The following is a 25,015-nucleotide window of genomic DNA, read 5'->3' on the forward strand; positions in this document are numbered from 1 at the left end:
CCCCACAGTCTGTCAGTAGATGTCCACAGTTGACACACATTAAGCACCCTGTGCAGTCAGGCACTGCTGCACATAAGAGACCAAGGGAGGGTGGAGGTTGAGATCAGCCCTGGGTGAGATTAAAGGAGAGGGGTACTTGGGTAGGTTAGGGAACTGTGGAACTGGGTGCTGGGCATACAGCTCTGGAGGGTCATAAGCCTGGGGCAACCCCCCAGTTTGCAGAAAGGAACAGGCTCAGGTATATCCTACAGCCAGAGGCCCCTTGCCCCAACAGCCTCTCACAGCACCTGCAGCTGTTGGTGACAGGCACAAAAGCACCTCAGAGGCAGAGCACACCCCAATGTATGTTTGCTTGATACAAGAAAACTCATAAAGCCAAATACTCCACAAGCCTTTATTGACACAATCTACTCGAGACAGTTCTGTGAATCTGTCCCACTGAGTAGTCTTCTCATGTCTCTTATTGAAATATAAACACAATTACAAATCAAACTTGTGAACTGCTAATTAAATAATTCTTTGCTCTTATTTTTGTTGAATATGTTGAGGGAGGAAGCCTGATGTGCACAGCTGCAGCCCTCAGTGGTACTGCACCACTCTGGAAAAGATGCCTTCCGGCTCCTTCCCATCCCCCAAGGCAGCAGCAAATCCCTCCTGTCGCCTCCTGTTGGCCAAAGCAGCCAAAGATTTAAAAGTCTTTGGTTCAAAGATGGCCAGATCTGCAAGCACCTTCCTGTTGAGCTCCACCTGGCACTGAGGAAACAAGACATATCAGAGCCTATGGTCAGCATCACAAATGCACTTTTTGGGAATCCCCTAAAAGAAGAATGCAGTTGTGCATGGTAGCTCCCACCTGTAATCCCTGCACTTTGAGAAGCCAAGGCAGGTGGACTACTTGAGGCAAGAAGTTTGATACCAGACTGGGCAATGTAGCAAGATCCTGTTTCTATAAAAATAGCTGAGGCAGAAAATAATTTGAGCCCAGAAGTCTGAGCTTGCATTGAGCCATGATGATGCCACTACACTCTAGCCCAGGCAACAGGGTGAAACCCTGTCTTAAAAAAAAAAAAACAACCATGCTGCTCAGAGTCCTATGGTCTGAGTGGTGAGTGGCTCTCAGCACATATTGGGTGACTCCAGAGCAAGACTCAGCCCTCATGGAGGACCTATTAATAGTACGGGGGAGGGAAGGAAGCAGAAGATTTCCAAACGGGGTGCTGGAAGATAACTGTAGTCAGGGATGAGGGGGGTACTTGGGTCTGTGTGAACTGTGAGAGGTGGTTGTGGTACAGTTTCTGTGCTAGCCTGTGGAACCAAAGACCTTGATCACGTGGATAGAATTAAGACCGCTGGCCTGGAGTAAATCAACTTAGAAATTCTCACAAGAGAGCCAAGGCAGTGACCAAGTATGACTGTAGGTGACTTAAAAAAAGCTAATGAACACTACCGGAGTCTAGGAGCTGACAAGAGGGAAGGTCTCGAAGCACTAAAAGCGGCCACCAACAATAAAGTGGACCAATGATACCATCTGTATTCTTTTTTTTTTTTTTTGAGACAGTCTCACTATGTCACCCTCGGTAGAGTGCCATAGCGTCACAGCTCACAGCAACATCAAACTCTTTTGGGCTTAAACAAATCTTTTGCCTCAGTCTCTCAAGTAACTGGGACCACAGGCACCCACCACAACGCCCAGCTATTTTTTTGTTACAGTTGTCATTAATGTTTAGCTGGCCCAGGCTGGGTTCAAACCCGCCACCCTTGGTGCATGTGGTAGGCACCGTAACCACTTACCTATGGGCGCCGCCCCCTACCTGTATTCTATGTACCCTTGGCAAAGTCTATCTCCTTTCTGACCCTTAGTTGCCCATCAATAAAAAGGGGACATCGGGCGGCGCCTGTGGTTCAGTCGGTAAGGCGCTGGCCCCATATACGGAGGGTGGCGGGTTCAAACCCGGCCCCGGCCAAACTGCAACCAAAAAATAGCCGGGCATTGTGGCAGGCGCCTGTAGTCCCAGCTGCTCGGGAGGCTGAGGCAAGAGAATCGCTTAAGCCCAGGAGTTGGAGGTTGCTGTGAGCTGTGTGAGGCCACGGCACTCTACAGAGGGCCATAAAGTGAGACTCTGTCTCTACAAAAAAAAAAGGGGACATCACACTTCCTAAGTTTGTCCTGAGGGCCTCTATAAAGCACCCAAGACAGGGCTTGCTGCAAGGTACAGACAAAATGCCTACTCCTTAATTTTTTCACTCCCTTAACTTTTTAAGGAAAAATTTAAATATACGCAAAAGCAGAATAGCATAATCCCTTGGTGCAACAATTACCACCAGGACAGGCGAGGTGGCTCGTACCTATAATCCCAGCACTTGGGAGGCCAAGGCGGGTGGATTGCTTGAGCTCACAGGTTTAAGACCAGCATGAGCCAGAGAAAGACCCCTCTCTAAAAAATAGGCATTGTGGCAAGTACCTGTAGTCCCAGCTACTTGGGAGGCTGAGGCAAAAGGATCACTTGAACCCAAGAGTTTGAGATTGCTGTAAGCTAACACGCCATGGCACTCTACCAAGGGTGATCAAGTAAGACTATGTCTCAAAAAAAAAAAAAAATTACCACAGGCTTGGGTGCCTGTGGCTCAAGTGGCTAAGGCAGCAGCCACATACACCTGAGCTGGTGGGTTCAAATCCAGCCTGGACCTGCCAAACAACGACAGCTGCAACCAAAAAAAAAATATATATATATATCCGAGCATTGTGGTGGGTGCCTGTAGTCCCAGCTACTTGGGAGGTTGAGGCAGGAGAATTGCTTGAGCCCAGGAGTTGGAGGTTGCTGTGAGCTGTGATGCCACAGCACTCTACCCAGGGCAACAGTTTGAGGTTCTGTCTCAAAAAAATAAATAAATAAAACTTTAAAGTTAAAGCCAAGTTTTTCTGCCTTTTTTCCTTACTGAGAAAACATCCAGGCTCACATCTGAATACATTCCGTGCTTCCAACTACACCTTTGCCACCAGCAGGGCAAGGAAGAAGCAAGCGTGGAGCCTCTGACTTGCCAGAACCATACCGAAAGGACAGAAAGCAGCACTGGGTGCAGCCCAGCAGCTCCCCTGACCTGTGCTGCACGGAGTATTGCAGGCTGGATCATGTCTGATTCAATAGCTTCTGCAGATCTCCAGCATCTCACAAGAAGCAATCCTCAACCATACCTTAATTAAGTTGACAATAAATGCTGGGTACTTCAGTCCGTGTTCCTGGGAAGCAGCTGTAATCCGATTAATCCAGAGCTGAAATAAGAAAACATTGAGATGCTTGAAAGCAACTTTTGGGCCGGGTGTGGTAGCTCATGCTTGTAATCCTAGTACTCTGGGAGGCTGAGGTAGGAGGATGCCTTGTGCTCTGGAGTTTGAGACCAGCCTGAACAAGAACGTGACCCCATCTAAAAAAAAAAAAGCAGCCGGGCATGTTGGTGAGTACCCGTTGTCCCACCTACTCTGGAGACTGAGGCAAGAGGATCACTTGAGCCCAAAAGTTTAAGGTTGCTGTGAGCTAGGACACCACTGCACTGTACCCAAGGAACAGAGTGACACTGTCTCAAAAAAAAAGAAAGAAAACTTAGTGTTTTCTACTCAGGTAAACAGGCTTGCAGTACAAATGGTAACAGTAAACAAAAAGTTGATATTCATCTAAACACAAGTTTCTTTTTTTTTTGAGACAGTCTCACTCTGTCACCCTGGATAGAGTGCAACCTCAAACTTTTTTTTTTTTTTTTTGTAGAGACAGAGTCTCACTTTATGGCCCTCGGTAGAGTGCCATGGCATCACACAGCTCACAGCAACCTCCAACTCCTGGGCTTAAGCGATTCTCTTGCCTCAGCCTCCTGAGTAGCTGGGACTATAGGCGCCCGCCACAATGCCCAGCTATTTTTTGATTGCAGTTCAGCCAGGGCCGGGTTTGAACCCGCCACCCTCGGTATATGGGGCCGGCGCCTTACCAACTGAGCCACAGGCACCGCCCACAACCTCAAACTCTTGAGCTCATGCGATCCTTTTGCCTCAATTTTTCATTTTTAGTAGAGATGGGGTCTCAGTCTTGCTCGGGCTGGTCTTGAACTCCTGAGCTCAAGTGATCCACCCGCCTTGGACTCCCAGAGTGCTAGGATTACAGGTGCAAGGCACAAGCCACTGCACCCAGCTACCAATTTCATTTTTACTTGATAACATGCTGTAAAGCATTAATTTAACACACATTTTTAGGGACCAAGAATATAAAAATGAGCAAGGGATTCTGTGACAGACAAAGCACAGCTGTTAAGGGCAAGTCTGTTCCAGGCCTGCAAACACCTGAACACAGCAGCAGCCAGGCATGGAAAAAATGGAAAGGGTGAGTCAAAGTGATGCTGGGAAATGGTGCTATGAAAGTCTCTGAATGGGGCAACGCCTGTGGCTCAAAGGAGTAAAGCGCTGGCCCCATATGCTGGAGATGGCGGGTTCAAACCCAGCCCCAGCCAAAAACTGCAAAAAAAAAAAAAAAAAAAAAAAAAAAAATGAAAGTCTCTGAATGGATCTTCTTTGAGGTTTCTTTCTTTTTTTTTCTTAGAAACAGGGTCTCACTCTGTTACCCATACTGCAGTACAGTGGCACAATCTTGGCTTACTCTAAGTACCTAGGACTACAGGCAGGAGCCACCACACCTAGCTGCATCTCATTGACTTTCAGAATGAGTTTCTTACCATCCCTTCATTTAATCAATCAGTATTTACAAAGTGTTACTAACCCAGACACTGCCTTACAATACTTCAACAGAATAGAAAGATCTTTCCTGAAGCTTACGTTCTAGTAGAGGACCCAAGTAATGGCACAGCGCCTACAGTCCCAGCTACTTGGGAGGCTAAGGCAAGAGAACTGCTTAAGCCCAAGATTTTGAGGTGGCTGTGAGCTGTGACTCCACAGCACTCTACCCAGCGCAACAGCTTGAGACTCTGTCTCAAAAAAAAAAAACAAGCTACAGTTGGACAGTAAGATCACAGGAGTGGGGCAGGGATGGTGTGCCCAACTGAGATGACAGAGTGAGGGGCAAGCCATATAGAAAGCCCAAGGGTTTCAAGGTGGATAAACCTACAAGCGCAAAGAACTTATGAGGGAGCCCGCCTGGTCTCTTCAAGGAGCAACTCAGAAGCCAAGAGGCGCTGGTGTGGGTCGGTCTGGGAGGAGCGCTCAGAGCAATCAAATCTCTATGGTTTTGTTTTGACTTTTGTCAGCACGGGGATGGGAAGCCACCAGAGGATTTTAAGCAGATGGAAGACGTGAACAGTAGGAAGTAGGGCAGTGGGCGACTACGCAAGAATGACGAGAAGGCCCTTGCAGTGGCCCGGGTGAGCCACTGTGGGCTGGGATAGGGGTGGCAGCGGAGGTGAGATGCTGGGTATCCCACTTTCTGTGTGCAAGGCATACAGAATTTGCCGGAGTTTTAAATGTGAGGTGTGAAACAAAGGAGCTGAGGACGGTGTGAGGTTTCTGACTCTGTCCCAGGGAAGGATGGAGGAAACCATCCGCTGACATGGGGAGGACCGCGGTACCCGCGGCCTGGTTTCGGACCTGCTAGGTCTGAAAAGATCCTAGGAATGGGGCAGTTTCTAGCCGGAGTCGCGGAGGCGGGGAGTGTCCCTCTGCAGTGCCAGCGCCGCTAGGGTCCGACACTAGGCGGGGCCTGCGGGCGCCGGGCTGCTGGGCTCCGGGGTCCACGCTTACTGTCCTCATGTTCCTCTTCTTCAGACTCCGAGCTTTGGTGCATTTCACAAAGGCTCTAGTCACAGCTCTGATCGCCAACCTGTAGCAGCGGTTCTTCCTCCCCCGGAAGTGCTGGGTTAAGAAAAGGGAAATGAGTGTGTCGGCGGGGCCCGCGCGCTGCGCCCCGAGCACAAGCCGCGCACGGGCGGGCGGCACTCACCCGGGCGTGCTTTAACACGTCCTGGATCCGCCAGTAGCGGTCGGTGAGGCGGTTCCGCAGCCACAGCTGCGCTGTGAGGAATACCATGACGCACGGGCCGCGGCTCGGATTCTCAACAACGTAGCCGTGTTTCCCAGGGGGAAGCAGCGACCACTAGAGCTTCCGGGTCAGGAGACGCAAAGGGACTTCCGGAAGCTGTGCTGGCTCCGGGCGCGCTTCCGGGCGCCGCCGGCAGCGCTCCTAGGTTCCGCTGACGGAAGTCTATCTCTGGCCGCGCCCGGGTAGGGTGCAGCCGTCTCCTGAAGTTCGCAGGGGTTCTCGAGGGTTGCCGATTGGACATAGTTGAGATGCAAGAAAGAAAATAGAACTGGGGATGCAGCTTGTAAAAGAAAATAAAATTACTAAGCCCTTTAAATGTATTTTGCTAAGGGCGGGCGAATTAAGCCCTGGAGACTGAGTCGAAGAGCAAATTTGCAGTTCTGCTCGTTAGATTTAACCTTTAAGTTTAACCTTTCTCGCTGTCCTTGTGCCGGGAGCCCCCAAAACTGATTTTTGCTGTGGGTTAATGGCCTCCCTTACTGTCTTGTTCCTAACTCGGACCAGATGGAATGTTGGTCCGAGTGGACCTGTGGAATGTTGAATAGCCTGCCCCGGTCAGCTGGTGAAAGATTGCCAGGCAATCTCCAAGTCCCACGCTTGTCATCTGCTTTCCGGGGGGCCTACCCTCAACATCTGCGCTTGAACAAACTCTTTAAACTAGATTCTGACCCTTTTGATTAGTTTAGGTTGACAAACACAGTGTGCATCAGCGGATGGATGGGTAAACGCAATGTGGCCTGTCCTACTGTGGGGGAGGATTCACCCGTGACAGGGAACGAAAGGTCGATTTCACGCCAGGGCAAGGATGGACTTCAAAGACATGATGCCCAGTAAAGGGAGTTGGACCCACAGGGCCAGAGCAACCAAAACCATGGGGCACAACACACCCTGTGGTTGCCAGGAGCTGGGCAGAGTAGACAGAGAATGACTACTGATGGTTACCAGGTTTTCTTCTGTTCTAGAGCTGGGTTGTGGGGATAGTTGTGCCTCCTGGCAAATCTGCTTAATGTGAATGAATTGTACAATTCAAAGTGGTAGATTTTATATTATGTGTATTTTACCACAATAAAAATGAGAAGGAGATATACAATTCTTGTAACTTTTTACTTGGCTATGATTTTAAATTACAGAAAATATTCAAGATTAGTATAAGGGGCGGCACACCCGTAGCTCAGTAGGTAGGGCGCCAGCCACTGGCCACGTACACCAAGGCTGGTGTGTTCAAACCTGGCCAGGCCAGCTAAAATAACAATGACAACTGCAACGACAACAACAAAAATAGGCGGGCATTGTGGCAGGCCTCTGTAGTCCCAGCTACTTGAGAGGCTGAGGCAAGAGAATCGCTTAAGCCTAAGAGTTTGAGGCTGCTGTAAGCTGGGATGCCACAGCATTCTCCCCAGGGCGACTGCTTGAGACTCTGGCTCAAAAAAAAAAAAAGACTAGTATAAGGAACTCCCTTATAGTCTATACCAAAATGCACCCACTGTTTACATTTTTCTCCATTTGTTTTATTATTCTAACACTCTTGCCTCAAATTCATCATTTACATTTTTTTCCCATTCATTCTTAAACCATTTCTTTCCATAAAGATTTTTTTTTTTTTGAGACAGAGTCTCAAGCTGTTGCCCTGGGTAGAGTGCCATGACATCAGAGCTCACAGCAACCTCAAATTCTTGGGCTTAAGTGATTCTCTTGTCTAAGCCTCCCAAGTAGCTAGAACTACAGGCACCCGCCACAACGACTGCCTATTTTTGGTTGCAGTTGTCATTGTTGCTTAGCAGGCCCGGGCTGGGTTTGAACCTGCCACCCTAGGTGTATGTGGCTGGCACCCTGCCACCTGAGCTACGGGCGCCACCAGAGATTAATAAATATATTTGTTTTTGCCTGAACCACTTGAATGCTACCCTATAGTCCATATTCAAATTTTGTCAAACATCCGGTATACTTTTTCCCCTGCTCAAGATTCAGTCCCAGGATCATGTGGTTGTGTCTGACCTGGGACATTTCTTGATCTTTCTTTCTTTTCTTTGAGACAGGCTTTTGCTCTGTCACCCTGGGTAGAGTGCTGTGGCATCATCATAGCTCACTGCAATCTCAACTCAAGCTCAAAAGTAAGTAAGTGTTCCTCTTGCCTCAGCCTCCCCAGTAGCTGGGACTAGAGACACCTGCCATAATGCCCAGTGGTTTTTCTTTTCTTTCTTTCTTTTTTTTTTTTTTTATAGAGACAGAGTCTCACTGTATCATCCTCGGGTGGAATACCATGACTTCACTCGGCTCACAGCAACCTCTAACTCTCAGGCTTATGCGATTCTCTTGCCTCAGCCTCCCAAGCAGCTGGGACTACAGGCACCTGCCACAACACCCAGCTATTTTTTTGTTGCAGTTTGGCCAGGGCTGGGTTTGAACCTGCCACCCTCAGCATATGGGGCCGGCACCCTACTCACTGAGCCACAGGCACCGCCCGCCCAGCGGTTTTTCTATTTTTTAGTACAGACGAGGTCTTGCTCTTGCTCAGGCTGGTCTTGAACTCGTGAGCTCAAGTGATCCACCTGCCTCAGCCTCCCAGAGTGCTGGGATTACAAGTGTGAGCCACCTGGCTCGGCACTACATACACTGAGGCTGGAAGTTTTGAACCCAGCCCGGGTCAGCTAAAAGAACCATGACAACTGCGGGTGCCTATAGTCCCAGCTACTTGGGAGGCTGAGGCAAGAGAATCGCTTAAGCCCAAGAGTTGGAGGTTGCTGTGAGCTGTGACGCCACAGCACTCTACCAAGGGCGAAATACTGAGACTGTCTCAAAAAAAAAAAAAAAAAAAGTGTGAACCACCGCATCCAACCTCCTTGACTATTTTTTGTCCTTGACCTTGGGATTCTTAAAGAGTACAGGCTGGTTTATTGTGCTGAATCTCCCACAGTTTGAGTTTGTCTGATGTTTCCTCATGATTAGAATCAAGTTATGCATTTTCAGCAGAACACCACAAAAATCATATATTGTGTCCTTCCTGGTGCATGGTGTCGGGAGGCCATGACATCATGTGCTCTCAACATCAATGCTGTTAGCTTTGACTCCTTGGTTAAGGTAATGTTTGCAAGCCTTCTTCATTATTTTACCTTTGTAATTAGAAAGTAGTTTGTAGGCAGTACCCTAGCTCAGTGGGTAGGGCACCGACCACATACACTGAGGCTGGCAGGTTTGAAATTGGCCCAGGGCCTGCTGAAACAACAATGACAAATGCAAAAAAATAGCTGGGCATTGTGGCAGGCACTTGTAGTCCCAGCTACTTGGGAGGCTGAGGCAAGAGAGTGGCTTAAGCCCAGAGTTTGAGGTTGCTGTGAGCTGTGATGCCACAGCACTCTACCCAGGCATCATCTTGAAACTCCATCTCAAGAAAAGAAAAGAAAGTTTATAGAGAAACACTTATGCATTATTATAGGTGGATACCAAGATAAGTTAGAAATACAGAGATGTGGCTCAGGGCATGTAGCTGAGTGGCTAGGGTGCCAGCCACATATACCCGAGCTGGCAGGTTCGAATCCAGCCTGGGCCTGCCAAACAACAATGACAACTACAACCAAAAAAAAAAAAAAAATGGCTGGGTGTCATGGCGGGTGCCTATAGTCCCAGCTACTTGGGAGGCTGAGGCAAGAGAATCACTTAAGCCCAAGAGTTTGAGGTTGTTGTGAGCTGTAATGCCATGGCACTCTGCTGAGGGTGACATAGTGAGACTCTGTCTTAAAAAGAAAAAAAAAAAAAAAAGGGTGGTGCCTGTGGCTCAGTGAGTAGGGTGCCAGCCCCGTATACTGAGGGTGGTGAGGTCAAAGCCGGCCCTGGCCAAACTGCAACAATAAATAAATAAATAATTAAACATAAAAAAGAAAAAAGAAATACAGGGGCGGCGCCTGTGGCTCAGCCGGTAAGGCGCTGGCCCCATATACCGAGGGTGGCGGGTTCAAACCCGGCTGAACTGCAAACCAAAAAATAGCTGGGCGTTGTGGGGGGTGCCTGTAGTCCCAGCTACTTGAGAGGCTGAGGCAAGAGAATCGCTTCAGCCCAGGAGTTGGAGGTTGCTGTGAGCTGTGTGATGCCACGGCACTCTACCGAGGGCGATAAAGTGAGACTCTGTCTCTACAAGAAAAAAAAAAAAAAGAAAGAAAGAAATACAGGGATGTATTGTAGATAGCCTGTTAAAGAAGAAGAAAGCAGAATTGGGCAGAGAGATCCTCAGTTGGGAAATCTTGGCTGACCCAATAGTTCTGAAGCAAAGTCCACCTGTTAGGGAAGTCTCCTATTGGGTGGAAATGGCCAGACCCTGGTACCTGGCTGTGCTCAGACAGCAGTTGAGACTACAAGAAAAAGCATGCCCTAGGGTGGGTGAGAAGCAGGAGGATCCCTTGAACCCAGGAATTTGAGGTAACTGTGAGTTGGGCTGATGCCAGGGCACTCTAGCCTGGGAGACAGTGAGACTGCCTCAAAAAAATAACAACCAACCCACCAAAAAATCATGTCACCTATGGGGTCCTGCCAAAGAAAGAAAAAAAAAACTATGCATTATATTTAAATGAAATAATGGTAGCCATGATTTTTTAGAGACAGTCTCACTTTATCACCCTTGGTTGAGTGCCAGGGCATCATAGCTCACAGCAACCTCCAGCTCTTGGGCTTAGGTGATTCTCCTGCCTCAGCCTCCCAAATTTTTTGTTGTAGTTTGGCCAAGGCCAGGTTCAAACCCACTACCCTCAGTATATGGGGCCGGCACCCTACCCACTGAGCCACAGGTGCCACCCTGTCATGATTTTCTATAAGATACAAAAATAGGGGTGTTGCAGACAACTGTCCTCCTGGCTCTGTCATACTTGAGGTCTTTCTTTTTTTTTTTTTTTTGAGACAGTGCTTCACTATGTTGCCCTCGGTAGAGTGCTATGGCATCACAGTTCACAGCAACCTCCAACTCTTGGGCTTAAGCAATTCTCTTGCCTTAGCCTCCTGGGTAGCTTGGACTACAGGTGCCCGCCACAACACCTGGCTATTTTTTGGTTGCAGTTGTCATTGTCGTTTAGCTGGCCTGGGCCAGGCTTGAACCCGCCAGCTTCAGTGTATGTGGCTGGTGCCCTACTTACTAACCTATGAGTGCCAAACCACTTGTGCGATTTCTAATCTGTGGAGTGAATGAGTGGAGACATGGAGAAGCTAATGCCACTAGGAGATTCTTCTGACTTATATTTCCCCATAGGAACCGGGGGCTGCCTCACCACACCGTACCCTGAAGGGCCACTCAGGCAAGCACCTGTTTTGTTTTGTAGAGACAGAGTTTCACTTTATTGCCCTCGGTAGAGTGCCGTGGCGTCACACAGCTCACAACAACCTCAAACTCTTGGGCTTAAGTGATTCTCTTGCCTCAGCCTCCCAAGTAGCTGGGACTATAGGCACCCGCCATGACACCCAGCCATTTTTTTTTTTTTTTTTTTGGTTGTAGTTGTCATTGTTGTTTGGCAGGCCCAGGCTGGATTCGAACCTGCCAGCTCGGGTATATGTGGCTGGCGCCCTAGCCACTCAGCTACATGCCCTGAGCCACATCTCTGTATTTCTAACTTATCTTGGTATCCACCTATAATAATGCATAAGTGTTTCTCTATAAACTTTCTTTTCTTTTCTTGAGATGGAGTTTCAAGATGATGCCTGGGTAGAGTGCTGTGGCATCACAGCTCACAGCAACCTCAAACTCTGGGCTTAAGCCACTCTCTTGCCTCAGCCTCCGGAGCAGCTGGGACTACAGGCGCCCAACCACAACGCCAGGCTATTTTTTTGTTGCAGTTTGGCCGGGGCTGGGTTTGAACCCGCCACCCTCGGTATATGGGGCCGGCGCCCCGCTCACTGAGCCACAGGCGCCGCCCTTGTTTTTGTTTTTTGAGACAGAGCCTCAAGCTGTTGCCCTGGGTGGAGTGCTGTGGCATCACAGCTCACAGCAACCTCAAACTCCTGGGCTCAAGCAATTCTCCTGCCTCTGCCTCCCAAGTAGCTGGGACTACAGGCGCCCGCCACAACATCTGGCTATTTTTTGGTTGCAGCTGTCATTGTTGTTTGGTGAGCCTGGGCTGGATTTGAACCCGCCAGCTCAGGTGTATGTGGCTGGCACCTTAGCTGCTTGCGAAGCACCTGTTTTAGGCCCAGTGGCAGAGGGAGTGAGAAGGGGCTGAGGCCTATTGAGTTTTCTGTGGGAAATGCAGAGCAGGGGAAACAGCCTCGGATGGGCTAGTTTGAACAATTCCAGCTAGCTGTGCTGCACAGTCCTGGGTGACTTGGCCAAGGGACACTGGTGTGTGGGGGGAAGTTAGGAGGTGACTCAGAGTAGGGCCCTGGGTGGTAGGGGAGACATAAACAGCCATGGCCATTGGTTTGATCCTGTGATTCAGGGATACCAAAAACACAAATACAAAATCTAACACAGTGGGGACACTCGATTCACAGAGAACACCTGATGCCCCCCCTTGGTGGGTAAATTCGGGACCATCAGGCTTGGATCTAATCTGTTGCCCTCACTCGGGCCGTGCCAGAGTGGAGAAGGCTGGAGCTGCCAGAACAGTGAACACTCCTGGGAGCCTGAGCCACCTCAAGTACAGCCATGGGCCTGGGTCTGGGGCTGAAGCCATTGTGTCCCTCTTATCCCCTCCTCCTCCAGGAAAATGCCCGTGGCCTTGGCCCAGATAGATGCCTCTAAGGGCACCTTCCTACTCAGTGTCAGACCAAGCCACATGCCCAGAGTCCAGATGGGACAGGCTGGCCCCCGCAGCCTTACTACTGACTCCTAGAGTTCACTGGGAAATAGTGCAACCTTGGGGCCATCCCCCCCACTCCCTCCACCCCTCCCAGGGCTCCAGACTCCAGAGGGTGAAGTGTCCTGAGGCAGGTCGTCAGTGCCCTGGCACATTTGCCTAGAGCAGTGGTTCTCAACCTTCCTAATTCCTCGGCCCTTTAATACAGTTCCTGTGGGTCACGACCCACAGGTTGAGAATCACTGATCTAGAGCCTGGCATACCCTGGCAGGCGCAGTGCTTGATGAATGGATACAGATGTGGGCTTTGATCCAGATGCTTTGCAACTTTTTTTACCCCAAATTAACTATCTGAATTAAAAAACAGCCACTGTAAGATCTTGTTACCAGTGAAAACAATTGAACTGTCGGGTGGCGCCTGTGGCTCAGTGAGTAGGGCGCCGGCCCCATATACCGAGGGTGGTGGGTTCAAACCCAGCCCCGGCCAAACTGCAACAAAAAAATAGCCGGGTGTTGTGGCAGGCGCCTGTAGTCCCAGCTGCTCGGGAGGCTGAGGCAAGAGAATCACGTAAGCCCAAGAGCTGGAGGTTGCTGTGAGCCGTGTGACGCCACGGCACTCTACTGAGGGCAGTAAAGTGAGACTCTGTCTCTACAAAAAACAAAAACAAAAAACAATTGAACTGTCTGCCAGTCACCTCAAGAGAGCTACCCTGCCCTGATAAGGCATGTCACATGCTGAGTACTAGGGCTGTACTCCTTCATAGGTGGTGGGCTTGGGAGGCCTTGAATACATGTGAAAGGAAAAGTCAGAGTGATAAAGCTGAAACCCAGACAACCTACTCATTAAGTGCCAATTACTTACATCAATGGTTTAGAATGTTCTGTGTAAGAAAATCCTGGCAGAATTATGTGTTAAGGTATTTTAGTAATATTTGGGGAAATTGGTTGGGGTTTTTGGATCACATGGAAATGATTTTGTCCTTCCACTTGGAGTAATGGGATACATGCTCCCATTATCTGAAAATCTGCTATTACGTTCATGTTCAGAATGGACTGAGTGCATGCATGGTCCTTTCACTGTCTTGCCCTCAATGTAGGCACCTGGAGTCCTCCCTGTTTGACTCAGGATGAAGGGAGTAGCAGAGACTAGGGCTGGGTGACCAGCCTCAGGGTGGCCTCTGCTGACAGAGCCATTGTCAGAGTCAAGATCTATGAAATGAAGTCACTGTGTGAGAGAGCTGGGCACCAGGCACCGGGGGGTGGGGCCAGAAAGGAGGGCCCCAGTGCCATAGGGACAGTTGTGCCTGATCAGAGTACACAGGAACTGACTGGGAGACTGGCTAGGCACAGAGCTACAGTTGCCTGGCAGAGGGACACCCAGCCTGGCAGTGTGAGAAACTGATTCAGGAGTGTGATTGAATTCTGGAGACGGTCAGGTCTGGATCTACCTGGGCCAGAGTCCACCATCTGGTTGCTTAAATTCGGATGAGGTCCAACCTGGGGAGAGCTGAAGGGTCTCTGGTCTGACCCTGGGGAACATCAGTCTGCCACCTGTGCACCTGGAACCCACAGGCCTAGCTGGCCCAAGCATGAGTGAACAGGAGGACACAGAGGAAGATGAGGGAGGGGGCTCCTTGGACACGACACCCATGCTGCCCCGAAGGCCTCAAGATCACCAGGCCTCTGCTGTGACACGCCCAGGATGGCCAGGCCTGATTGCTCTAGGCATGGGGCCCCTGCTGCTGCCTGGCCGGGCCCTGGCCAGGCTCCTGCTACACTTGCTCCTGCCAATGACTGTGTACCTGCTGCTCCTGCTTCCTGCTGCAGGCATCGTCTACCTGGGATTCCTGTGCCACTCCAGGGTGAGACCTGCAAGTCTGGGGAGTGGGGGTCCTGTGGAGGTTCAGGGCCCCTAGGCCTAAAAGCACTTCTGCCTTCCTCCAGCATTACCCCCCATGTCCTGGGGACATGTGTGTCTCTCCCTTGGGACCCCTTCCTCTGCCAGGAACCCTCCTCTGGCCACAACCAAAGAAGGGCTTTTGTTTGGGACCCAAAGGACAGCTCTCTCTGTTCTTCCAGGCCTTCTAGCCTTGTACCAGGGGCCACCAGGGCCTGGACAGCCAGAGGGAACGAGTTAGGGGGTGGGGAGAGCAGGGAGATTCCAGTAAGAGAAGATGAGAATGTCCGATTTCAGCCGGGCACAGTGGCTCACGCCTGTAATCTTGAGAGGCCAAGGCGGGTGGGTTGCCTGAGCTTACAGGTTTGAGACCAGCCTGAGCCAGAGTGAGACCTCGTCTCTAAAATTAGCTGGACATTGTGGCCGGTGCCTGTAGTCCCAGCTGCTTGGGAGGCTGAGGCAAGAGAATTGCTTAAGCCCAGGAGTTTGAGGTTGCTGTGAGTTATGCACACCATGGCACACTACCAAGGGAGACAAAGTGACAATCTGTCTCTCAAAAAAAAAAAAAGAAAAGAAAAAAGAAAGAATGTGAGATTTCACACACCACAGCCCCTCCCAGATCTCTCCTGTCCTGCGCTGGGCTTCCCTACCTGTGGACTGGGGTATGGCCTGATCTGGGACAGGGAGGGTGAGGTCAGATAGACCCTGGCCCTTTTCTGCAGGCATGGGGCTGTGAGCAGAAGGTGGTGTTAGTTGGTGACAGCCAGCAGGGGCTCAGGGTCAGATGCCAACGTGGGGAAAAGCCATGAGAGAGCAGACGGGGACAGGAAAACTGGACTTGGGGAGCCCCTCCTTAAGGGATCCTTATATGAGCCATTTAACCTCTGGGTCGCAGATATCCTGCTCAGACCTCAGCACTGCCTGCCCGCCCCGCCCCCTCCAAGGGCCCAGTTCTGCCTCATCTCTCCCCACCCCACCCGCCCGGCACGGTCCCACCACTCCCAGGGCCCGCACCCCCTCTTCGGCTCCCCAAGCTTGCACCCCTTCCCGTTCCTCCGGTCCCCTTGCCCCTCCCCTCCGGCCTGACATCTCTACTGCTCGCTCCCCAGGTCCACCCGGCCCCCGGCCCCCGCTGCCGCGCGCTGCTTTCGGACCACGGCTCCGCTGCGCTCATCGTGCTCGGCTTCCTCTCGCTGCCGCCGCTGCTGGTGCTCGCCTCGGCCGCGCGCGCCCGCCTGGCCCGCCACCTCCGCCAGCTGCTGCCGCCCCCAACTCGGACCCCCGCATTCCGCTGCCGCCCGGGGTCCAGCGAGCCGGAGCTGGATGGCCGCCTCCCCGCTGGGGAGGAGCAGCTCTGCGCCTGGGTGTGACCCCCGAGGCTTCTTCAAGGGACCCCCAAGGCCTCCCAATGCCCCTCCTCGGACCTCCATTATGTGGCCCAGGCCGGGCAGCGTCCGCGTCCGGGGTGGGCCGGACAGTCTGCGCCTACTTCGTGGCCAGGAGCGCAGGGTCTGTAGTGGCCGCTAGATGGCACGGGACTGCACCCACCGGGTGGTCGACACCCCAGCCCCCACCCCTGCACCCCCTTTCCCTACTGCGAAGCTCCAGGGAAGCTCTAGAGAGGTGACAGTCACAAGAGGCTGTCCTGCGCTGTCAGACCCGGGACCTCCAGCTAGTGCCGGGACTGGCTCGCACTGGTCTGGCCCAACACTCTTGGGCTACAGAAGTTCGTGGTGGCCAGCGGCTGCAGGACTCTCTGAGACCACGATGAGAGTTCATCCTGTGAGCAGGGCAGAGGTGGGCCTGTGTCCAGACTTCACAGTTGGACAGGCGTTTGCGTGAAAGCTTGGTCTTCTCTGTCTGGATAATTTTAAGATCTTCACTTTGTCTTTGGTGTTCTAGGGTTTCTCCAGTATATTCTCAGGTGTGGATGTGTTCCTATTTTTTTATTATTATTTTTTTTTTTTTGGTTTTTGGCCAGGGCTGGGTTTGAACTCGCCACCTCCGGCATATGGGACCAGCGCCCTACTCCTTGAGCCACAGGCGCCACCTATGTGTTCCTATTTATACTGCTTGGTATACATTGTGTTTCTTGTTTCTGCAGGTCCATACCTTCCATGGGTTCTGGAAAACGTTCGATTGTCTCTTCAATTTTTCCTAAATGCTTCACTGTACTCTTTCACTCCATCAATAATCTCTGCTTGCATTTTCTGTCTCCTTGTCTTTCTGTGCCAGATTCTGGGACATCTCTTCATCTTCCCCTTCCAACTCACTAATCTGTGTCTAATCTGCTGATTGATGCATCCAATTAAATTTAAGACATTACATTAATATATCCAAAATTATATTTGGCTCTGTAATCTTAGCACTTTGGGAGGCCAAGGTGTGATGCTTACTTGAGACTAGGAGTTTGAGACCCCATTTCTAAATAAAAGAGTGAATACAGGGCAGCACCTGTGGCTCAGTGAGTAGGGCACCGGCCCCATATACCAAGGGTGGCGGGTTCAAACTCAGCCCCAGCCAAACTGCAACAACAAAAAAATAGCTGGGCATTGTGGCGGGTGCCTGTAGTCCAGCTGCTTGGGAGGCTGAGGCAGGAGAATCACGTAAGCCCAAGAGCTGGAGGTTGCTGTGAGTCCTGTGACGTCATGGCACTCTACCCAGGGCGGTATAGTGAGACTCTGTCTCTACAAAAAAAAAAAAAGAGAGAGACCCCATTTCTAAATAAAAGAGTGAATACAGGGCAGTGCCTGTGGCTCAATGGGTAGGGCACTGGCCCCATATACCGAGGATGTTGGGTTCAAACCCAGCCCCAGCTAAACTGCAACAAAAAATTAGCTGGGTGTTCTGCTGGGCGCCTGTAGTCCCAGCTACTCTGGAGGCTGAGCAAGAGAATCACCTAAGGGCAGCGCCTGTGGCTCAGTGGGTAGGGCCCTGGCCCCATATATCGAGGGTAGCAGGTTCAATCCCGGCCCTGGCCAAACTGCAACAAAGAATAAGCCAGGCATTATGGCAGGTGCCTGTAGTCCCAGCTACTCAGGAAGCTGAGGCAAGAGAATCACCTAAGCCCAGGAGTTGGAGGTTGCTGTGAACTGTGATGCAATGGTACTCTACCAAGGACAATAAAATGAGACTCTGTCTCAAAAAAAAAAAAGGAATACATAAATAGAAAATTTAGTTGGGGATGACAGCACTTGCCTGTAGTCCCAGCTACTCAGGAGGCTGAAGCAGGAGGATCACTTGAATCCAGGAGTTTGAGGCTCCAGGAGAATCCAGTGTGTGGTTGGGTTAGCACTGTACTCCAGCCTGGGTGACAGAGTGAGACTCTGTCTCAAAAAGTAAGTAAATATAATCCTAGCACTCCGGGAGGCCAAGGTGGGTGGATTGCTTGAGTTCTTCAAAACCAGCCTAAGCAGGAGCAAGACCCCATCTCTAAAAAATAGCTGAGTGTTGTGGCAGACACCTGTAGTCCCAGCTAATTAGGAGGCTGAAGCCCAAGAATTTGAGGCTGCTGTGAGATATGATGCCATGGCACTCTTCCCAAGGCAACAAAGTGAGACTCTGTCTCAAAAAAAAAAAAAAAAGAAAAGAAAAAGAAAAAAGGGCGGCACTTGTAATTCAGTGGATAGTGTGCAGGCCACATACACCCAAGCTCGTGGGTTTGAACCTGGCCTGGGCCAGCTAAACAGTAATGACCACTGCCACAACAATAAAAAAATAGCCGGGTGTTGTGGCAGGTGTCTGTAGTCCCAGCTACTTGGAAGGCTGAGGCAAGAGAATCGCTTAAGCCCAAGAGTTTGAGGTTGCTGTGAGCTGTGATGCCATGGCACCCTACCGAGGGTGACATAATGAGACTCTGTCTCAAAAAAAAGTAAATTGGTTTGTCGCCTGTGGCTCAAGCAGCTAGGGTGCCAGCCACATGCACCTAAGCTGGCGAGTTCAAATCTGGCCCGGACCGGCCAAACAACAATGACCGTTGCAACCAAAAAAAAGCCAGGTACTGTGGCAGGCACCCGTAGTCCCAGCTACTTGGGAGGCAGAGGCAGGAGAATCACTTGAGCCCAGGAGTTGGAGGTTGCTGTGAGCTGTGATGCCATGGCACTCATGTCACCCAGGGCGACAGCTTGAGGCTCTGTCTCAGAAAAAAAAAAAAGTAAATAAATAAAACTTATATTTTTTTCCTCAGATTTTTTTTGATTTGTTTGAGACAGAGTTTCACTTTGTCACCCTCGGTAGGGTGCTGTGGCATCTTAGCTCACAGCAACCTCCACCTCTTGGGCTCAAGTGATCCTCTTGCCTCAGCCTCCCAAGTAGCTGGAACTACAGGCGCCTGCCAATGCCCAGCTATTTTTAGAGACGGGTTCTCACTCTAGCTCAGGCTGGTCTTGAACCTTGTGAGCTCAGGCAATCCACCCATCTCAGCCTCCCAGGGTGCTTGGATTACAGTTGTTAGCCGCACCCGGCTGTTTGGCAACTTTTTATTGTCAGCTTGTATCTGTGACAATTCTGAGGTCATAAGATAGAGACCTTCCCTCCAGAGATGACCCCGTTTTCATGGCACAACCAGCCTGGGCCCCTGAAGGGCACAGAGGCTCCTGGTTTGTGCCCCCCATGCAAAGCTCCCCCCATGCCCCATCTCAGGCTGGCTATCCAACCCTGTATATGTCCAGGGAATACCTGGATCTCTTTTCACTATTCTCTTTGCTTATTCACTCGTTTCTGATGTTTAATTTGGGGGGCCTTGGAGATACTAACTTTTTCAAGCCCAGCAGCCTATTAAAAATGTATCTTTAGGCCAGGAGCGGTTGCTCATGCCTGTAATCTTAGCATTCTGGGAGGCTGAAGCAGGTGGATTGCTTGAGCTCATAGGTTCAAGACCAGACTGAGAAAAGAGCAAGACCCCTGTCTCTAAAAATAGCTGAATGGGCTGGGCACCCATAGCTCAGTGGTTAGGGTGCTGGCTACATGCTCTGGGGCTGGTGAGTTCAAACCCGGCCCTGGCCTGCTAAATAAAAAAATATTAAAAAATAAAATAGGACAGTGCCCGTGGCTCATTGAGTAGGGTGCCAGCCCCATAAATGGAGGGTGGCAGGTTTGAACACAGCCCCAGCCAAACTGCAACAAAAAAATAGCCAGGCATTGTGGTGGGCACCTGTAGTCCCAGCTACTCGGGAAGTTGAGGCAAGAGAATTACCTAAGCCCTTGGCTGGAAGTTGCTGTGAGCTGTGAAGCCTAGGCACTCTACCAAGGGTGACAAAGTGAGACTCTGACTCTAAAAAAAAAAAAAAAAATAGCTGGGCATAGCGGCAGATGCTTGCAGTCCCAGCCATTAGGGAGGCTGAGGCAAGAGAATCACTTGAGCACAAGAGTTGGATGTGCTCAAGGGGCCGTGCCTGTGGCTCAAAAGAGTAGGATGCCAGCTCCATATGCCAGAGGTGGCGGGTTCAAACCCAGCCCTAGCCAAAAACAGCAAAAAAAAAAGAGAATCACTCGAGCCCAAGAGTTGGATGTTGTTGTGAGCTATGATGCCACAACACTCTACCAAAGGCGACAAAGTGAGACTCTGTCCCAAAAATAAAAAAAAAAATGTATGTTTATTGTGATTCATCCAGAATCTAGTTGTAGCTGAAAGGCCTTTCATAGGATCTAGTACACCACATTACCACTAGGGCAAAGGTCAGGCCTTGAGGAGAATCCAGTGTGTGGTTGGGTCAAGTCCTGCTAAGTCCAGCAAGAGGCTTGGGATTTTCCAGCCTTCATCTGGGTCCAGCTCCGATGCCTTTTCTGGTCAGACAGGAGCTGGGCCAGTGGCCAAGCTGCTTCCCTGGGCTGAGGCTGCCTTCCTTCCCCCTCTGCTGGGCTGCGTAGGCTCTGGTCAACACCAGGGATTAAAGACGAAGGCTCTCCCGGGAAGCCCTTGGCCTCCAGAGTCATCAAAACAACATCTGGACCTGGAAGGGGTGGGGAGGTGGAGTGGAGACACCAGCTCCCTGCTGGCTGTGGGCAGGGAACTGTGTCCACCACAGCTGCCTCAAGCAGCCTGTTCTAAAGGTGTTCCCAGCTGCCCAGGGCTGCCCAAAGGGCCCATAGGGATGTGGAAGGCAGGGCAACTCCAGCCTGTTCAACCCACCCACAAAGGAACACCCATGGGGCTGTGAGAGGTGCATGATGGGGCATAATGATCTGCTTTTAGGGGGTGATAGAATAGTCTGGAGGGCACAGACCAGGCTGGCCAAAGGGATCAGGCCAGTTAGGAAGGCGGGAGTCTGTGTGGTGAGGCCAGAAGCTGTCATAGTGCCAGAAAAGGGTTAGGGCCTTGAGCAGCCAGGGACTCTCAAAGTATTCTGGCCCCTCTGGTCACAAAGTTCCCCTTCTCAAGACTTTGATCCCCTGCATGGGCAGGACCCCACCTGGATAACACAAGCCTGTCTCCCAAATTTTGCCCACCATGGAGGGAGCCCTGGCCAGAAGTCCCCTCCTTCGGGGCCCAGTCCTGGTTCTGAGGGCACTCTGCCCCCTCCCCCAGAGTCTTCCCCCAGGCTGAGGTCCAGAAGCTCCCCCTCTGGCCCAGGGGCCTAAACACCATGTGGGGTCTGCTACAGACCTCCACTTTGGGCAATGCAGGCTCTTTCTGAAGTAGTTGAGGCCCCTGCCCTGTACGAGGGAGCCTGGGGTGTGCACATGCCCCTCTGTTCCCCATCCTGGGGCTGGGGTGTTGGCCCCATCCCACAGGTGAGGACACTGGGCTCTGCTAGGCTCCTACCCTGCCTGAGATCACCTGCTCACTCATAGGCCTTTCATAGGAATGGTGCCACAGGCACTCTCAGAAGCCATGAGCAACTCACCCCTTGGCTAGCTCTGGCCTACCAGCCTGGGCATGTGGGCTGGCCATGGGGTAGCAGGATCAGAGCCAGGGTGGGTGGGCTGGTGCTGAGGGCTGGAACCCTTCTACCCCACCCTCTGATGAGGTTTTGACTGCTCCACACCTCCTCACCCAGGGGAAATGCTCCCCACTTCCCCATCCAGGTCCCTGTCCAGGGGCTGCCTAAGTCTGCCTGGCCCCTTCCTGGGGAGGGGCAGGGGATGGTGGTCACCTCTCTTCCACAGAAAGGTATGCCAGCAGAGGGGACCAAAGCTAGGGGCCCACTCAGGAAAGTATACTATTCAGCATTCTGGGCGCCTGTCTCTCTGGCTTCCCACCTTACCCCTTAGTGCAGCCTCTGGCTGCTTGGCTGGTGTCCCTTAAGGATGGACCTCAGCTCAGCCCTTGCACAGCCTGCCTAGGCACACCTCCTTGTGGCCTCAGGCTTCCACTCTGTCTCAGCCCAGACCCCCTCCAGCCTTCACATACCACCACCAGACCACAGCCGCCCCAGGACTTGGCTCTTGCTGTCCCTCTGCCTGGGGATAGCAGTAGCGCCTTTGTTCCCCCTGGTCTCACGGGTCCCTGTCCTACTCAGGGTAAAAGTAGAGGCGCCTCTTTGCTAACAGAACCACTGCCCAGCCCCCTCCTAGCCTTGTAGTGCTAGAGGGTGGGGACTCTGCCCTTAGCTGGGGTCAAGGGTGGAGTGGGAGGCCCTAGAAGCTGCCCTTTTCCCTGGGGTCAAACATGACCATAGCCAACCAGGAACAAAAGGCCCTTATTCTCTGCAAAAGCCTGGATTGGGGGAGGAGGGAGGATTCCTGCAGACTGGCTGGGGGCAGGAGCAGTGTCTGGCTGGGAGCAATGTGCTTGGGTTTCCTGGACCCCCCCCCCACACACCTGCCTGCAGACAGACAGGCAGTCCAGGAAGTGAGGTGCAGGGACACTCAGACATGGGCCAAGGCTGTTTGGGGCAAGGCAGCAGTAGCCACAAAGGGCCACTTCCTCTTCTAGGGTCCCCAAAATGCCAGGATGAGGCAGGGGCTGTACCTGGGGGGCAGAGGGCTGAAGCCAGGATCCCACTGTGATCTGGCCTGGCCATCCTTGCTCTGGGGACAGCTCTGTCCCCCTTGTCCTGGGCCTGTCTCCCTTCAGAAGAGGCTTCCGGACCATTACGTCAAGCCCAGCCCCGGTCCTGACCACTACACCCTTGGCTGACCCCACACTACCTGTGACCTTTCTACCTACCATGTCTCTCCTCTGGGAGTGGGGATCCTAGTGGGGAGAATGAGTCTTGCAGTGCTGCTAGAAACAGGGGTGGAATAGATGGGGAGGGTCTCTAAGAAAGCACCAGGAGGGACTCTGAGCTCCAGAACAGAGTAGGTAGCTAGATGGCCAGCTCGGGGTAGAGGCTGGGCCTCCTGCTGTTCCATTCCTGATGGCCAGGCTGGAGGGAGGAGGGTGGATGCTTCCTTGAGGGCCTGAGTCACCGCCAAGAAGACCTGCTCACTTTTTCCAGAAGTGACGGAAACTTCCGCATCAGCCCAGAAGGCTGAGGTGTGACTGTGGGTGCTGGGGGGGCAGGAGTGGTGGGGCGAGCAGCTCTGCCCTGTGGCCCAGCTCCCTGAGCTGTTTCCCTGGGCATGACTCCCACAGTCCTGGCCAGCACCCCACTGGACCATAGGCCCCCCAGCTGCTGCCACCTCAGTGCCCTTGGGGTGCTGGGTGGCCAGGGGCCAAGTGAGGCCCTCTGGGTGGCACGCCTTGGACTTGGGGGGGGTCCATGCCCACTGCTTCTCCACTGGGCTAGCCAGTTTCTGGTCCCAGCTGAGGCCTGAGGTTTGTGGAGTGGAGCCAGCACCGCCACTGCCAAGATTCCCGGCAAGGGGGGTGGGGGACCCGGTGGGCGGCGGGGACACAGTTCTTGCTTGTTCCTGCCGCCAGCTCCTCCGGCTTAGCTTCCTTTTTTAGGCAAAGTTGAGCTCCAGCCACACTCAGGGCCCCACAGTGTCTCACCTGCCAGAAAGGGAGGAAGGAAAACCATTGAGTCCGTCATTCCTCCCTGCTGAGCATCCTCCAGAACAGGGTGGGAAGGACATCCTGGAAACACCCCCGCCCCATGCATGCACACCCCCAGCTCAGGGCTGAGGAAGGGCTGGGAGAGGTGATGGCTATTCTGGAAGGTGTCTTAGGAGGGAGGGCCAGGCTCTCTTGAATCTCATCCAAGGGAGGTTAGCATGCCCCTGGGGTCCCCCTTCTCTAATTGGAGCCTAGCCAAGCTCCTAGGCCCATGAGCTCTGGCTTGTCAACTGTGTCCCCACTGCCCACTGGGTCCCCTACCCCTCTTATACTAAACAACAATAGGGCCCAAGATAGGGCAGTGCCTGTGGCTCAAAGGAGTAAGGGCGCCAGCCCCATATGCTGGAGGTGGCGGGTTCAAGCCCAGCCCTGGCCAAAAACTGCAAAAAAAAAAAAAAAGGTAGGGGGTGGCGCCTGTGGCTCAGTCGGTAGGGTGCCAGCCCCATATACCGAGGGTGGCGGGTTCAAACCCGGCCCCGGCTGAACTGCAACCAAAAAATAGCTGGGTGTTGTGGCGGGCGCCTGTAGTCCCAGCTACTCGGGAGGCTGAGGCAAGAGAATCGCTTAAGCCCAGGAGTTGGAGGTTGCTGTGAGCTGTGTGATGCCATAGCACTCTACCAAGGGCCATAAAGTGAGACTCTGTCTCTACGAAAAGAAAAAAAAAAAAAGTAGGGCCCAAGAGGCCCTGCTCAATAGGCCTGACCAAGTGTTTCCCGCTTCCTCCCAGAAGCCCCGCTGGGTAGGGATCTGTACCCCTAAGAAGCTTTCCCTCAAGTTCTTCAGTCTTCTGTCCCCTCCAAGATGCTGTCGCCTTTCTAAGTTCAACCCTAAGACCCTTACAATCCCTGTTGGTCAGTCCTTCAGGACCCATGTCCAGTTTCCCAGACACGTTCCCTGGGCTCTCTTAGGCCTGGCTTCAGGAATGCTCAGCAACATGGGGTCACAGGCAGTGGGGGGCTTGGGTTCACGTAGCTGAGTGACTCCCTGCTGGCTCCCAAGGGCTGGAGTGTGTGGGAGAAGGCCACAGCAACAGAGACCACAGAACCTAGACGCAGGGGTGGGGAACCTGTGGCCCTGGGGCCACGTATGGTCTTCTGGATCCTTGAGTGTTGCCTTTTGACTGAATCTAAATTTTATAAAACAAATGGATTTGCTCTGTGAAGGTCACATGTGCCCTTGAGGTTGCAGGTTCCTCACCCTGCCCAGAGCCTTGCAGCAAGGAAAAGGGAGACCTCAGCGTGCGTTGTGTATGGATGCCCACCGTGCGTGCCTCGGTCGTGTCAGCACTGCTGCGTGTCCCTGTGCGTCTGAGTCCGCTCTGTGTGCTCACCCCGGCGGCGTCTGTGCTTGCGCGGGCACCCGGGGCCGGGGCGGGG

At 52.2% G+C, this 25,015-nt stretch overlaps 3 protein-coding genes across 4 annotated transcripts; 1 reads left to right on the forward strand and 2 right to left on the reverse strand.

Annotated features, from left to right (window-relative positions):
* Positions 1-380: 380 nt before the first annotated feature.
* On the reverse strand, positions 381-6,094 carry MRPL20 (mitochondrial ribosomal protein L20). The gene is made up of 4 exons (XM_053575022.1): positions 5,934-6,094; positions 5,735-5,845; positions 3,194-3,271; positions 381-753 (listed from the first exon to the last, which is right to left on the reverse strand). The coding sequence occupies exons 1-4, from the start codon at positions 6,018-6,020 to the stop codon at positions 580-582; spliced, it is 450 nt and encodes a 149-aa protein (XP_053430997.1). The 5' UTR covers positions 6,021-6,094; the 3' UTR covers positions 381-579.
* An 8,008-nt stretch (positions 6,095-14,102) lies between these two features.
* Positions 14,103-20,018, forward strand: TMEM88B (transmembrane protein 88B). Of its 2 annotated transcripts, XR_008376804.1 has the most exons (3): positions 14,103-14,663; positions 15,808-16,207; positions 16,803-20,018. XR_008376804.1 is itself a non-coding variant. In XM_053575023.1 (2 exons), the coding sequence occupies exons 1-2, from the start codon at positions 14,391-14,393 to the stop codon at positions 16,066-16,068; spliced, it is 534 nt and encodes a 177-aa protein (XP_053430998.1). In that variant the 5' UTR covers positions 14,103-14,390; the 3' UTR covers positions 16,069-16,390. The 2 variants fall into 2 exon arrangements, 1 of the variants encoding a protein (XP_053430998.1); XM_053575023.1 differs by lacking the exon at positions 16,803-20,018 and having other exon boundaries at positions 15,808-16,390.
* Positions 20,019-20,369: 351 nt separating this feature from the next.
* Positions 20,370-23,659, reverse strand: LOC128575463 (uncharacterized). Its single transcript, XM_053577121.1, has 3 exons — positions 23,577-23,659; positions 22,809-23,522; positions 20,370-20,649 (listed from the first exon to the last, which is right to left on the reverse strand). The coding sequence occupies exons 1-3, from the start codon at positions 23,657-23,659 to the stop codon at positions 20,574-20,576; spliced, it is 873 nt and encodes a 290-aa protein (XP_053433096.1). The 3' UTR covers positions 20,370-20,573.
* Between the last annotated feature and the right edge of the window lie 1,356 nt (positions 23,660-25,015).

Source organism: Nycticebus coucang, chromosome 22 (genome assembly GCF_027406575.1).
Source record: "Nycticebus coucang isolate mNycCou1 chromosome 22, mNycCou1.pri, whole genome shotgun sequence".
Classification (NCBI taxonomy): domain Eukaryota; kingdom Metazoa; phylum Chordata; class Mammalia; order Primates; family Lorisidae; genus Nycticebus; species Nycticebus coucang.

Coding starts and splice junctions, on each gene's coding strand:
- LOC128575463 (XM_053577121.1), bottom strand. CDS start 23,659: ATGTCCTTCCCACCCTGTTCTGGAGGATGCTCAGCAGGGAGGAATGAC. Junction 23,523..23,576: donor CCTTCCTCCCTTTCTGGCAG/GTGAGACACTGT, acceptor TGCCTAAAAAAG/GAAGCTAAGCCGGAGGAGCT. Junction 20,650..22,808: donor ACTCCCAGAGGAGAGACATG/GTAGGTAGAAAG, acceptor CACCCCTTCCAG/GTCCAGATGTTGTTTTGATG.
- MRPL20 (XM_053575022.1), bottom strand. CDS start 6,020: ATGGTATTCCTCACAGCGCAGCTGTGGCTGCGGAACCGCCTCACCGAC. Junction 3,272..5,734: donor AGAAGAGGAACATGAGGACA/GTAAGCGTGGAC, acceptor TTCTTATTTCAG/CTCTGGATTAATCGGATTAC. Junction 754..3,193: donor TTATTGTCAACTTAATTAAG/GTATGGTTGAGG, acceptor TTGTTTCCTCAG/TGCCAGGTGGAGCTCAACAG.
- TMEM88B (XM_053575023.1), top strand. CDS start 14,391: ATGAGTGAACAGGAGGACACAGAGGAAGATGAGGGAGGGGGCTCCTTG. Junction 14,664..15,807: donor GATTCCTGTGCCACTCCAGG/GTGAGACCTGCA, acceptor CTCGCTCCCCAG/GTCCACCCGGCCCCCGGCCC.